This window comes from Hipposideros armiger, unplaced genomic scaffold, assembly GCF_001890085.2.
Source record: "Hipposideros armiger isolate ML-2016 unplaced genomic scaffold, ASM189008v1 scaffold_16, whole genome shotgun sequence".
In the NCBI taxonomy this organism is placed as follows: domain Eukaryota; kingdom Metazoa; phylum Chordata; class Mammalia; order Chiroptera; family Hipposideridae; genus Hipposideros; species Hipposideros armiger.
The window spans coordinates 4,479,132-4,492,850 of NW_017731366.1; the positions used below are offsets into that span (position 1 = coordinate 4,479,132).

A 13,719-nucleotide genomic window follows, 5' to 3' on the forward strand; every position below is an offset into this window, starting at 1 on the left:
TTCTAAGTCAGAGGGATCCTTTAGAAATATAAGCTAAATCATGTCACTTCTTTGTCCAAAATTCAGAGGGCTCCAAAAGATCTGGCCCCTGTAATTGCTCTACACTCATCTATACTCTTCCTTTCTTACTGTCTGCAGCCACATTAATGTCCTTGATGTTCCTCAAACACAACAGGCTGCTCCCATCTCAGGGCCTTTGCACTGTTTCTACAGCCAGAAACAAACTCCTTATCTTCCTCCTACTCACTTCACTCCGTCTAGTCTTTGCTCAGACCTAACCTTCTCCGTGAGCACTCCCGACTCCCCCAGCATTCCCATCCTCATTACTCTGCTCTACTTCCTCTTTTTTCTATAACCCTCAACCTTCTAATACTCTATATAATTTAATTTCTTATAGTTTTACTCTCTATTTCCTACCTCCCCTGCGAGAACAAATTGTCCCACAAGAGTGAGGATCTTTGTCTATTTTGTTCTCTAGGTAACAAGAATAATGACTAGTATAGTGAGCACTCAATACATTTTAGTTGAATATGAATAAATGAATGGGCCAGGATTTAGGCCTGAGTATTTTTACTATCTCAAGTTCTTCTCTGAGCCTAAGTGCCTATAAGATGATGTGTAAAATGCATTCTGTAGTTTTTTTTGAGAAAGGAGCTTTTACCTGTGTGTGGGAAGGGAGTAGGGGAAATGGATGGAAGAAATAAATTTCATCCTTTTTTACCTACCAATTTTTTTCTTTTTGGTCTCCATATCTCCTTTTTTTTTGCTTTCTGTTAAGTTTTGTGTGAGTTCTTAAGTCAGTTTGTTTTTTCTCTTGTCTTACAAGATAAAAGCACTCATTTCTAGGTGGTAATTAAGTTTGTTCCATTACAAAATATACTTCCAGTTTCTATGCTAATGATACAACACTTTCTTTTTTCTCCAAGGACAATATTGAAAATGCTAAACTGCCCCCCCCCCGCCTTCTACTGTCTCCCTGTACCCATCCCTTCTATCCACTTAGCCTTAAAAAAGAAAAGAAAAGAATTTTCTTGAATAAGTAAATTCTGCGTTGACTGGATAGGGCTTCAAAAAGTTGTCTAAAAGTATCTCTTTGAATTCTTATTAATGTTGTATGATTGGCTTCACCGAAGCTAGTCACAACACACGCTCACCATTCAGAATTTAAAACAAATAAACAAGACCTAACACAGAGGTCCATTTAGAAAGGATGAATAAATTCCAAATGGCAGAGGTTGAGGTTTTCCGGCTTATTATCTTTTTCAGTGTTTGAACATCGACAAAGAATTACTCCCAAAAGTAGAAGTGACACTTTCAAAAGTGCTCAGATTCCTGGAAAGGGTTTGTGGGGAAGAGTAGTGATGTATGAGGGCTGTGTATATCTAATATGTAAACTGTATATTTGACCTTTTTATACTTGACCTTTATAGGTGGCCAAATGCCTTATTTTATAATTTGTGGAGACTTGAATCTTAAGCACACAAGTTTTTCCTAAGCTTCCAGTTATATTGGACATAATGTTATTTTTTTATACAGTAAACAAATTTGTTTTCTGAGACTAATAGAAGAGTTCATTGTTTTCATGTGTAATTTAAGTCAGATCGATTTAAAATTAGGTATTTAAAGATACGTAATAAGTATGTGGAACAAGCATGAACATGATAATGTAATCATAACACAGCTTTATTTTTAAAGTTCCTACTGGCTCTTTATATTCACTGGGAACAAGTGTCCCTTGGCCCTGATGAAAACTCAGGCTGGCCCTATAGCTTTTCTGTCCACTCTTGGGTAACAGACAGTCCTGACATCACTTTCAATCACAGACACCGCTTCCATAGATCTCAATCAAAATTCCCAACTCCAATTCTTTTCCCTTTCCTAGCCGGGACCTGCTTAGATTAGAAGCCCACAACAAGGGGTGACATGGGACAGCACTGGTGCTCCTCCATTCCTCTACTGTCTGCTTCTCCCCTGGTCCCTTTGCCTACTGGCTTTGGGTGTTCAGCTCCAGCCCCCCGACCTCCTGGAGGCCGTCGTCCTACAGGACAGGACCCGAGATGACCCCACACAAGAAGAATTCACAGATGCCCTCTCTGTCACACCTAGGGAGGAAGCACTCTCCGGGCTGTACCACTAGAGACCCAGCCCACTTTTCCAGCCCTACGTTTGCCAGACATGAGCCAGCTCCCAACCCTCTATACTCCCCAACTGTGAAAGTCAAGTTTTAAACAATATGAGTAGCCTCGCAACTCCCCACCCACAACCCGGGTTGAAGTGCAGTGAAGCCCTGGCACACTGCTGGGGTGGGGTGGTGCTCCCAGCATAGTTTCCTCCACACTGCCTTTCTCACTAGATCCTCTCTCCTCCTCTCTCTCAACCTTTATAATCTTTCAAGGAAGGGGGCTCCAGAGTCAAGGAACTGAGAGTGGAGTGTGGGAGGAGAGAAGGGAAAGCTCGTCTCTACAGAAGAATGGCCACTCATCGATGGAGAAGGGTTGCAACCCCCATTGTAATAATGGACTGGGCAGGGATCCTCTGTGGATCCTAAAACCAGGTTGTAGGGAAGTGGGCTATTTACCTGGTCTCAAAAAATCACATTTTAGGCTATTCATTAATTACCAATTCAAAGAGGTACCATTATGGTGGAGAAAGCTGGCAGACATCATCTTAACCAAGTGATCAACCTTTACATGACCAATAATGGGACACAGTGACCCCCATGGACCCTCTGAGGGACACACTGAGAAGGACCCAACATCGCCTGTGTAGTCTTCGTGAAGAAATGCTTAATCTTAATCTAATCATGAGAAAACAGTCAGACAGATCCAGACTGAGAAAGCTTCTCCAGAGCAACTGGCTTGGATTATTAAAAATGTCAATGCCATTAAAGAGCAAAATAGGTGAAGTAACCATTTTAGACTAAAAGAGATTCAAAAGCCGTGACAACTAAATGTAATGCAGGATTCTTAATTAAATCATGGACCCACTTTCCCTTCCATAAAACCCCCAAATAAATCCTGTAAAGGACATTTTAGGAAACGTGAATATAGATTGTATACTTGATAATAGTAGTGTATTAATGTTACAATTCTTAGGTGTGATAATTATGTTATGGTTATATAGAAAAATGCCTTATTTTTAGGAGATGGGAAAATGTGGGTAAAATATTACAATGAGAGAGCAAGGTAAAATAGGGGCAAAATACAGCACAATGTGGGACATCTAGGTGAAGAGTATTATATGTTTATTTTTTCAACTTTTCTGTAGGTTTTAATTTTTCAAAACAAAAAGCTGGAGAAAGAAAGAGACATGGAACTAGCCCTTGCCCATTTCCTTTCAAGTATATAATTGAAAATTGGGTGCCTCTCTTGAAAATTTCATTTCAACTCTGTCTTGGTGCCTGGCTAAAACTTCAATGATTGCAACTTATGCATATCTATTTCCAAAATTATAAACATATAGAACAATAATATCAACCTCAAAATATGTGTACAGGGCATTACAATTTATGAAACATTTTCACTTTTATTATCTCATGCTGTCTTGAGATAATATCACCAATCTTGGAAATAGCTAGGGAAGCTAATGTTTTTATTCTTCCAATTTTCCAAATGAAACATAGAGCAACAAAAAGTCTGAGCAACTCAGCCGAGTTTACACACCTAAAACTAGTTCCCTCACCCACTGATTACAGACTCTCTATTTTTTTTCACTACACATATTAAATACACAGGAGGGGTTTAACAAAAACATTTACTCTCTTGCTACTTCATTTTGTACAGAGAACGAGAAGAGACTTAAGGGTATTTGTTCATCCCCACTGTCTGAGAATTCCAGATTAGCAATGGCATAGGTGGCTCTGCTCACCCCATGGAATCAGCATGCCTTTTAACCCCGAGTTTGTGTGAGACGCTGCTAAGTGACAGGCTGCTAAAATGCACAGCCCCACCTGCCCGGGCTAGTGAACAGGATAATGTTAGCCTTTGAGTCGCACCCATGTCATTGCAGATCAGCTGCAGCATAATAGGGAATTTATAAAGATGAATTCCCCTGAGACTGAGTCAACATTCCCTCAGAATATGGAGGTAAATCTTGTCACAGCTCCAGCTATCTTTCAGGGAGATGACAACTCCCACAGAAGGAAGTTCACATGAGTCACAAACCCACAGTCCTGGAATACTAAGCAGCTCTCTTTCCACCTGACAGCTGGGGGTGAGCAGAAGCCATCTCCATTCTCTCTCTGTTTCTTTTTTTCTTGATTAAAAACAACTTAAGGAAAAAAACCAACGAAAACCACCCTCTCTGAGCTTGGTGAGGGCCACAGATTTGTGGTGAGTAGTTCCAATAGGCCCCCAGATACGTGGTCCACGTTGTTTTCCCTTTTGTATGTTAGTAATGATAGTGGTTGAATCTCTTCTGCCCTCACTGTTGACTGAAGATGTCAAGAAAGGGGAAAAAAGGGGGCAAGAGAATAGAGGAAGGAGCTAAACTGTATAGAATATGTTCACATATTCTATATGCTCATGTTGGAAGGATCCTCCCTTCCAACCAAAACTCTATGAAACAAGGTTGGGAGTCTTTACCTTCCAAAGAAAGTCCAAAATACAGTAGCAGATGATTACAAAGTGGCATAGGGTTTTCTTTAAAGCTAGCCCATCCCATAGTTTCTACAGCCTTGGCAATCTGAACTTCTCAGTATGTTCTAGTAGAGGGAGTTTTTCTAAAGCTCCTGTTCTCTCTATGGAACCCAGATGGAAAAAGATAATTTGTTAACCAGGGCTCTGTTCCTGGTAGATGCCCATCAGAGTGATCCGTGTTCAGAACTTTGGGGCCCTCTGCTAATTCTGGAAATTTTTTTCAACGGCCTTAGAAGACTCTGCAAGCCTGAGGCAGTGTGCCAACAACTAAGAGTTGTAAACGCTGTAATGTGTCTTTGCTGTGTTATTTTAGATTACTCAGTTCTGCTCAAGAAAGTAAGAAAACCAAACAAATAAGGAGGGTGAATGAAAGTGGGTAGAGAAACAAGTAGCTGGTGAGACAGGCCGAATTCACAGTGTGTGTCTGGTAAAATGAAGCAGACTAATAACTTTGAGTCATGGTAGCCATAGACAAAGCAGAGATTGTGTGTGCTGAGCCTAGAGAGGGGAGGATGAAAAGACGTGATATTCACAATGCACCCATATGAGTAACACCAAACACTCGAGATACACTAACTATAAATGAGACACGTGAGAACTCAAAAGAGGTATTAAATCAGCCACCCATGGGTGACCCCATTCTGGCTTCAAAAGTTCTCTGCACAAGAAATGCAGAGTCCATAGCTGTGCATCAGGCTAGCTAGTGACGTATAGCTAATGGCCAGGGTGATTTGACCCTGAGGCTTTCCAATGCAGAAAGTGAACCACTGACCCAGGCACCTTCTGTCTGCTGTGTTTCCTTGCTTAAATCGCACCTCTCACCATTATTACCATGTCACCATAGGAAAAGCCAATGCGACTGAGAGAACAGATCATATGAACACTGCATGCCCCAAAATTCAGGTAGTTGGGTCCCTCTACCTGCTTGTACTGTATCCTAATTGATTTAATTCTACCTATCTCTTCCCCTTCGCTTCTCACTATGTTTGTTTTGTTGGGTTTTTTTGCCCTTTTACGATTTTATTATTTTTTTTATTTTTTATTTATTTATTTTTTTTAACTTGGTTTAAAAACCATGTGATTCACGCATCTTAATTTGTTGTGTGAGCCTTTCTATTTTGGGACCTCTAGGGTTACCTAGTAGTAGCCTTGAAAGCTACTACTATTCAAGGTCATTTCCCACTTTACAAATTTACAGAAGGACCATGCAAACAATAACAATAAAAAACGATTGCTTAGACTTTTTGAACAATTACTAGGTACTAAGCAACATTCTAAGCATTTCGTATGTATTATCTCAAATAATCCTCATAATAACCCCATAGAGTAGCTATTACCCCCTGCATTTTATAGATAAGTAAACTGAGGATAAGAGAGACTATCTTGCCTAGGATCACAAAGCTAATAAGAAAGAGGGAGATGACTTGAGTTTGGCTCTATCTGACCCCAAAGTCATACCCTTCCTATGTCAGGGGAGGCCAAGGTACTTCTCTCATATCCTTCTTGGTTAGACCTCCCTTGGACACACTATGTAAATTCTACTCATACTTCCTATCCCTCTCCCAGGATTTATTCTTTTTTCTATACTATTATCACCATTTAATGTAATTTTCTTACTAACTTATTATCTATTTCCCCCACAAGAATGCAGTTTCCATAACGGCAGGACGTTTGCCTAATTTATTAACTTCTGCTTCTTCCAGTGCTTGGCACATAGTAGCTATTCAATGAATATCAATTGAATGAATGAGTGAATCCTATTATTGAGTTTTTTCTAGATACACATTTGAAAATAAAGTCACAGGCTCAAGATCGTCTTTTAACTGAATAGATTAACCCTGGAAAATCTATGATTACATTAATCTTAAAGGGAACAGAGGATTTCAGAGCAAAATTCCAAGGAGAAAATAATGGGCTAGAAGATTTCATGGCCAACTCTGTACCTTGAGTCCTCCATGGCCTCACCATAGACCCCGGCTGACCCTACACTTGGCCACCTTCATTGGATTTTTATCACATTATAATTTCAGGGTCTTGAACTTGTATGGTTACCTCTGAGTAGAGGTCCAGAGAAAAAGGAGTTTTATATGTACATACATTATGTGGGGCATTCTAGAAAGGCAGTGTATATTTGCTTCCTCAGCTCTGAGTGAGGTGGTGGACCTACATTGTTAACTCATTCAGAAGTCACTTTGTGTGTCACCTCCATTTTCAGGTGAAGATATGGAGCCTTAGCAAGGATAGTAACTTGTCCTTGCTATACAGTCCAATAGGTGCAAAGCCAGGATTGGAAGCTGTGTCCATCTAAAGTTCTTTAGTCCAATTTGCAGAAATATTGTTCCAGTGAGAAGGAGGCCCACAATGAATAAAAAAATGTTTGTTTTTTTTCCTAAAAAGCCACATCAGACTTAAATAACCCAAAGTAAACCCAACCATCCCCCTATGTTGTTTCTTAGAAAGGATGAATTGAATTTCTCTTTTTATGACATGACTTGTTTGCTGTTCTGTAAAGGGTAAAACATCAGCTGAATAGGCCTAAAGCAGCAGTAAAATTTTTGGTAAATTCACAGTTAAAATAGAAATAAAACTGATTTTGTAAAATTGGAACACTTTTTTTCCCCCACAGGCTTGGTAGGATTTGGCTCATCTTTTTGAATATGAAAATCACTTTCTCCAAATTAATTTCTTGAAAACTCAGCTGTCCAGCCTTCTCAAGCCAGGAGGTTAAATTGATCTGATGGACACCAGAGGCCCTCAGGAACCTCCTGGCTAGAGACATAAATAAAATGTGTTAGATAATTTTAATTTGATGTAGTAACCCTCAGGGGCAACTGAACTGCCAAAAAATCCTCCCTCCATTCATTTCTGCTCATTCATGTATCAATTAGATTTATAGGGAGATCCAGCATCTGGATGCCACCATTGTTGCAGATGAGAAGAAATGGGTGTAAGAGTGTACTGGGGCTATTTGCTAGCATCCCATCCTTCTTAACATCACCCTGAAATATGCAGAAATAAGAGTTGATACCAGCATGTTCATAGATGTTAGGAAACCCAAATAGGTTTTCAAGTAAAGAAACATTAAGTTGGAACTATTTCACTTTAGAGCTCCATTCATTCAGTTGCTCAAACACTTGTTCACTCATCTATCCATCTGTCCATCGTCCATCAGTCTGTTCGTCCATTCACCCATCCATTCTTCTATCTATTCTTCTACCCGATAAATATTTATTGAGCGCCTACTCTGTGTCTGGTGCTCTGTAGGACTGGAAATAGTTTGTGTGATCAAATACAGTGGCCACTAACCGCAAGTGGCTATTGAGCACTTGAAATGTGACCCGTCCAAATTAAGCTGCTCCATTAGTATAAAATATATAACAGATTTGAAAGACAATATAAAAAAAAGAAAGAAAAAAAAGTCTCATTAGTAATTTTTATATTGATTACATGTTGAAATAATTTTTATATATTGGGTTAAATTATATTTTTTACAATTAATCTCGCCTGTTTCTTTTTACTCTTTAAATGTATCTAAAACAAAATTTTTAATACACATGTGGCTTGCATAATATTTGTATTGGTCAGCACTGTTATATACTATATGCAAGAGACTCCTTCCTGTTATTATTATGGTGTTTGGGGACAGATTGAGGGTATCTTTCAGGGAAAATCATAAAATATAAATGCAGAAGGGATGACCCATGGTGGTTAGGTGATATTTCTAGGTTTTTAGGTCATTAAAGTTTTGTTCTGAAAACTTTACTTTGGATGTTTAATATCTAAGTCCAGTGTTCTGGAGGTGAAAACAAATGTAGAAAAGCTGGGATGCCGCAGTGTTTGCCACTTTCTTGTATTTCCTGTGCTGTCATTGGATAGCCTAGATTCCTGAATATCCGCAGATTGCTGATTGCACATGGTGACACTAAAATGGATGGTTTAGAAGGAAGTAAGTACTTATGGAATGGGTTGTTTCGCATGGCGATATTATGGGAATTAGGTAAAGCTAACTTCGGTCTTGTCTTTCTTATTTGAAATAAGACATCTGGATTGCTTTATGTCTGTGTTGACATGCTAACAAGGAAAAAAACTGAACTGTAATTAGAATAGGAATAATATCTAATGACTCAGGGAGTCTATGAGATTAACTAGCTTTGTCAAAAAGCTCTAAATAAAAGTTAAAAGGCTCAACTCCAACTGTTTTTTTTAAATTAAAAGTTAAATTAATACAAAAATTCATCATATTCTCAGATCAACAAATTATTGGCTTTCTTCCTTCATTTTTAAAAAGCTATATAAATTAAAATGGGCCTTCTCTTTCTGCTGTTATTCACAAATGGTACATGGTTTATAGCTTCCTTTCACGCCTACTGTCATGCTCAATCACTTCCTCCCTGAAAGCAATGAGTAGAGAATAGATGGAGAAATTAGCCTGGCACTTGGGGATGACAGAAAACCAATCCAAAAAAACCTCCTAGTGCAGGTCCTCAGACACACAAATGCTCTGTGTCTACCCTGTTCAGGAGGACTCGTTGGAATGAACTTTCCCTTGTCTAATGAGCTCAAGAGAAGATTTTAAAATACACATTGGGGATTTACGGAAATGAGAGAATTAAGAATGTGAGTATCATACAGCACAAGGAACTGTCAGTGACTACAGGGAAGAACACAGCGGCATGAGAAATAGGAACTAGAATACGGGCTGATTTTTTCTGGGATTGGAAAACATGCTATCGATGCCAGATATTGTAGCAGAGACAGATGGCATGGCAGATGCTGCGAAAGAAAAATGACTTACTACGAGGTGAACCAGAAAAACAAGAAGGACAGAGGAAAAAGTACACAAGTTCCCCTCTGTCGTCCGTAACATCTTCCCATAGTTGTAAAATGTCTAATTGTGTGCCGTAGGGTTGCAGGTTGTAAATAAAGTGTCACCCCTTTCTCCACTGATTGTACATTTGGAATTCTTTTCAGAGGATTCACTTTTTGTCTGTCAGTTTTCTAAGGAAGAAGGGAAGGCAACGACTCATTGGATATATGATGCCAATATATTATGAAGAAGATGTTACTGCTAATCTTTTTCTGGCTCGATTGGTTGTTATATGATATGTCAAAACTGGATGAAACTCATCCTGGCCTATTTTAGAAATGTTCCCAATTAACATCCTTCCATGGTGCAAATTAAATGAATGGGGTTGGCATTTTAATAAATTTAAATCGAAGTTGTTTAAAATGTGTCTTAGAAAGCTGGACTGCACTCTCTCATTAGGTCTCATTAGAGGTTTAAAATAGGTGCCTTAGCAAAATTATAAGTTAGCTTGTGTTGTGCCTCCATGGAGTTGTCAGGGAATGGTTGAAACCAATAAAAGTGATCTACAAATGCTAAGGGTCTACTGTAGGACCCAGGCATATACACACAGCACAGTGCCAATATATGTAGATTTAATGCATGAAAATTTGGCAATATGTACTTGGCAACCACTGCTGCATCATTTATATTAGAAATGAATGTGATTGAGTCTAAAACTGCCAATATGAGTTGTGGAAATAAAAGTATGTGAATGATATTAAGAATTTTCTGGCCATTACAAAAAAATGTGGCTGGGTGATATCTAGTGATGGTTTTGTCACTATATTTGGTGAAGAAATTGCGTAACTAATTAAAGGCTATATGCAACTTTGACTAACAAGGAATTACTGTTGGGTTTTCAAGGGTAATTTTGATTATACATAATATTTACTTTCTGTGTTGTTTTTAGAAACATAAATAGCCCTCCTAAGGTAACCCCACTGTACATGTACAGCTTTCACTCACACACACATATGACTTACAAAACCACTGCAAAAATGAATCTTAATAACAACATGGAATCCAGAAGTAGCTTAGACACCATGTTTTTCTTTTTCTTTTTTCTTTTTTAATTTTTAGAGGAGCAAATGCACCCAAGGCCACCTGGCCATCCCTGTCTATTTCTAACATTCTTCTTATTTCCTATTTCTTCTCTCTATTGCCCAGATCAATGCTTTCCTCTGTTCCAGTGAAGAGAATGAGTTTCCAGAGGCTAGTCTCACACTGGCATTTCCTTCGGGCCCACCATGGAACAAATGAGTATAGGAAGCCTGAGGATACATGTTTTCTGAAAGCCAGGGAGAAAACACACGGGAGCTGTTTCAATCGGGAGCAAGTCCTACGTGAGCAATCACCTGTGGTGTGTCCTTGCTAAGTCATCCCAGAGGAATAAAACTCCGTGTCTGATGGGCCAGCTCGGAGTGGATCTGCCCCTGGTGGGGTGGGGCTGGGGAAGTGTGGGCTACATCGCAGGCATAAGGTGGTTAACTGCCGCAGAGCCACCGTCCTCGACCTGTTCAACAAATGCAAACCTCTATTGCTTGATACTCTTCATTAGACTTCTGAACCTGGACAATGACTCATGATAAGATAGCTCCCTATTTTGCTATGCAGAGTTTTCTACAAGGAAATCAGGGAAAATGTAAATGTTCTCTGACTCCAGCAGAGGCTGGACCATGAGGCAGTTCTTTATTTTTTTTTTTCTTTTCAACAATTGGAAGCACCTTTCTAATAAATTTCAACACATAATCAGTGTTCACACAACAGACACCATTATCGTATCAGCATCACATAGTTTGGCCTCTAATTGAGAATTTCTTCCTTCTATAGGTACATAATGTAAATGATAAAATTCTCTGTTTGAGAGATTCCTACATTATATCCCTAAGATTAAAGACAGGGGTAGGGTGGGCAAAATGAGAAAAAAACAACAGACTGAAAAATCCCAGATGTTCTTCTGTTCTGTACATGGTGTAATTGCAAAGGACTCTTTTCCAAGGAGGAAAATAGTCACTAAGCACTTAAAATGGGAAGCAATTTCAGTCTTTCACAGCCCCCACTAAATGGTATTTCACCTGAAACTTTTACTCACTAGATAGTACTCTGTTCTAATGTGTAACTGAGAACAGTGTGACATCATATTATCCTTGCAATAAACACTTCTTATACTAAAAAATGTTTATGATTTGCTTTTTCAAACAACTATTCTTTGCTTTGATAAAAATATGCATTTTTATGTCAGCTCCATGGATAATTTTTTATTATGAATTTCCAACACTGATATTACCTTATAGTAAACTCCTAATTTACTCAGAATCAAGTAAGCAGAAAATTCTAGGAGAAAATTATACATATATAAATATGTATTTTAAACATCTCTGTAGTTGAAAAAGACATAAGTGACAAGGAAAATAACTTACATAACATTTTTTTGGTAAAAAATGCAAGCTACAAAAAAATTCATATGTACTTCAATCCGTTATAACTTCTATAACTTCTATAACCCGATAGCAAGAATAAATCTTCATAGAAACTTTATAGGTGTATTACAAGACCCCAAACTACCATTTGAATCATCAAAGACAAATTTACCTTCAGTGCAATTTGATGTTGATTACTCTATTCTAATTCTTTGAAAATTTGTAAATCTATGTCATATCATAAGCCTCACAAAACAAGAACATTCTTGTTTTCCTCTTTTTCCCAAATGTTTTTATTCTTCTTCACCCCAGGTAAGTGATAATCCATATGACTCTCAAACTCAATTAACTAGAATATTGTTTATAATTTATCCTCCCAAACTATCTTCTTTCTCAATCATTCCATAAATAAATGTAAATTGAAGAAAATCTGGTTTTAGGACTGTTCTGAAAGCTTCTACAAGGAGATGCTTAAACTATTGTCTTCAAGCAGTTATAACAGAAAGGAAATAAAATGTTGAAGCTCCTTAAGAGTCAAAAACCAGATTGGAACAAAGTCTCATTTTGAATAGTGGCTCCTGTAAAACCTCTGCTCATGATGCCACTTAGCACTTGTTACCGCAGATTGGAAACTAATCAGACCTAGGGTCGTTATAAAACAGGAAGCCCCTCAGAGGACTCACTCCAAAATAATGATGGCTGGGTTATAAACTCCCCTTCCAATTAATTTTATTGTTTTAGTTGATAGAATCATAGAAGTGAAATGAACCTGGAAAAAGTGAGCACAGTACCCGGCAGGAGTCACAATTCCAATACCTGTGACTGCTTTAAAAAATAATGAAGATGCAAGATGCTGGGCATTGGCTTAGGGGGTAAATATTGAGGCTGAAAGACATCGACCAGAAAGGTTTTCATTTTTCATACTCAATCAAACCCGTCTGAATATATTTCATTTCTTACTGTGAGTGGAATAAATTGTGAAGCTAGAATCAATAACTACAATTTTTATGAAATGTCTTCACTCACCTTCCATGGGAGTGTTACTGTCCGGTCGATTTGCAAAGACCACATCCACGTACTCAAGCTGCAGCCTCTGGAGGGAGCCCTTCAATCCTGGGAAGAGAAGCAGGAAAAAATAAAAAAGTTCAAGTATGAGCACTATGAGAAACAGCTGAAGTTTTTTTTGTTTTTTTGGTTTTTTTTAAAGCATTGGATTAGTTTCAAAAAGGCATTGAATATGATGTGTCAACCGATCTCTAAAACCTTTAAAAAATATATCGAAGGCTGATTTTGTCCCCAACAAAATCATAAAATTTTCTCAATGATTTTAGTGCACCTACCCCACTGGAAAATACGTACTGAGTAATAATCTTGCACAGCGACTAATGGGTGGCAGTATCCAGGAGCAAAGTTTAGAATAAAAAGTAGTCTAAGAGGGTCTTCTTGAACAATGCAAATTAATATCGTGTATTGAATAACTTAATGGGATTGAGATATATTTATTGCACATCAAAAACATAAAAACACTATAAATCAGAAATAAATGACTGCCAGCCCTGTCTTCATGTACACATGTGTTTTAGTAGGAATAAAAGGGTTGGCAAATGAGGGCTTTGCTCATCAATTTACTGATTGAAACAAAGTTTGAAGGACCTTCCATGTAGCTGAGTTCTACCATATCTGTTATTCTCCATTCTTTTGGGGGAGAAAAAAAGTGCTAGAAGCTATAAAGATCTAAGAGGTAATATAAAAGAGAAAGTGAGAGCTTTTAAAAAATCTGGCGCTAATAATCACCATCTCAGCCCTACCCATTTGG

General features: G+C 38.2%; 1 protein-coding gene across 3 annotated transcripts in view; it reads right to left on the bottom strand.

Annotated features, from left to right (window-relative positions):
* Positions 1-13,719, bottom strand: part of KCNAB1 (potassium voltage-gated channel subfamily A regulatory beta subunit 1) — a 373,578-nt gene that overhangs the window by 37,833 nt on the left and 322,026 nt on the right. For all 3 annotated transcript variants that reach the window (XM_019627607.1, XM_019627616.1, XM_019627623.1), the window contains exon 8: positions 12,930-13,016. In XM_019627607.1, the coding sequence (XP_019483152.1) occupies positions 12,930-13,016 (87 nt within the window). The remainder of the gene's footprint in view (positions 1-12,929; positions 13,017-13,719) is intronic.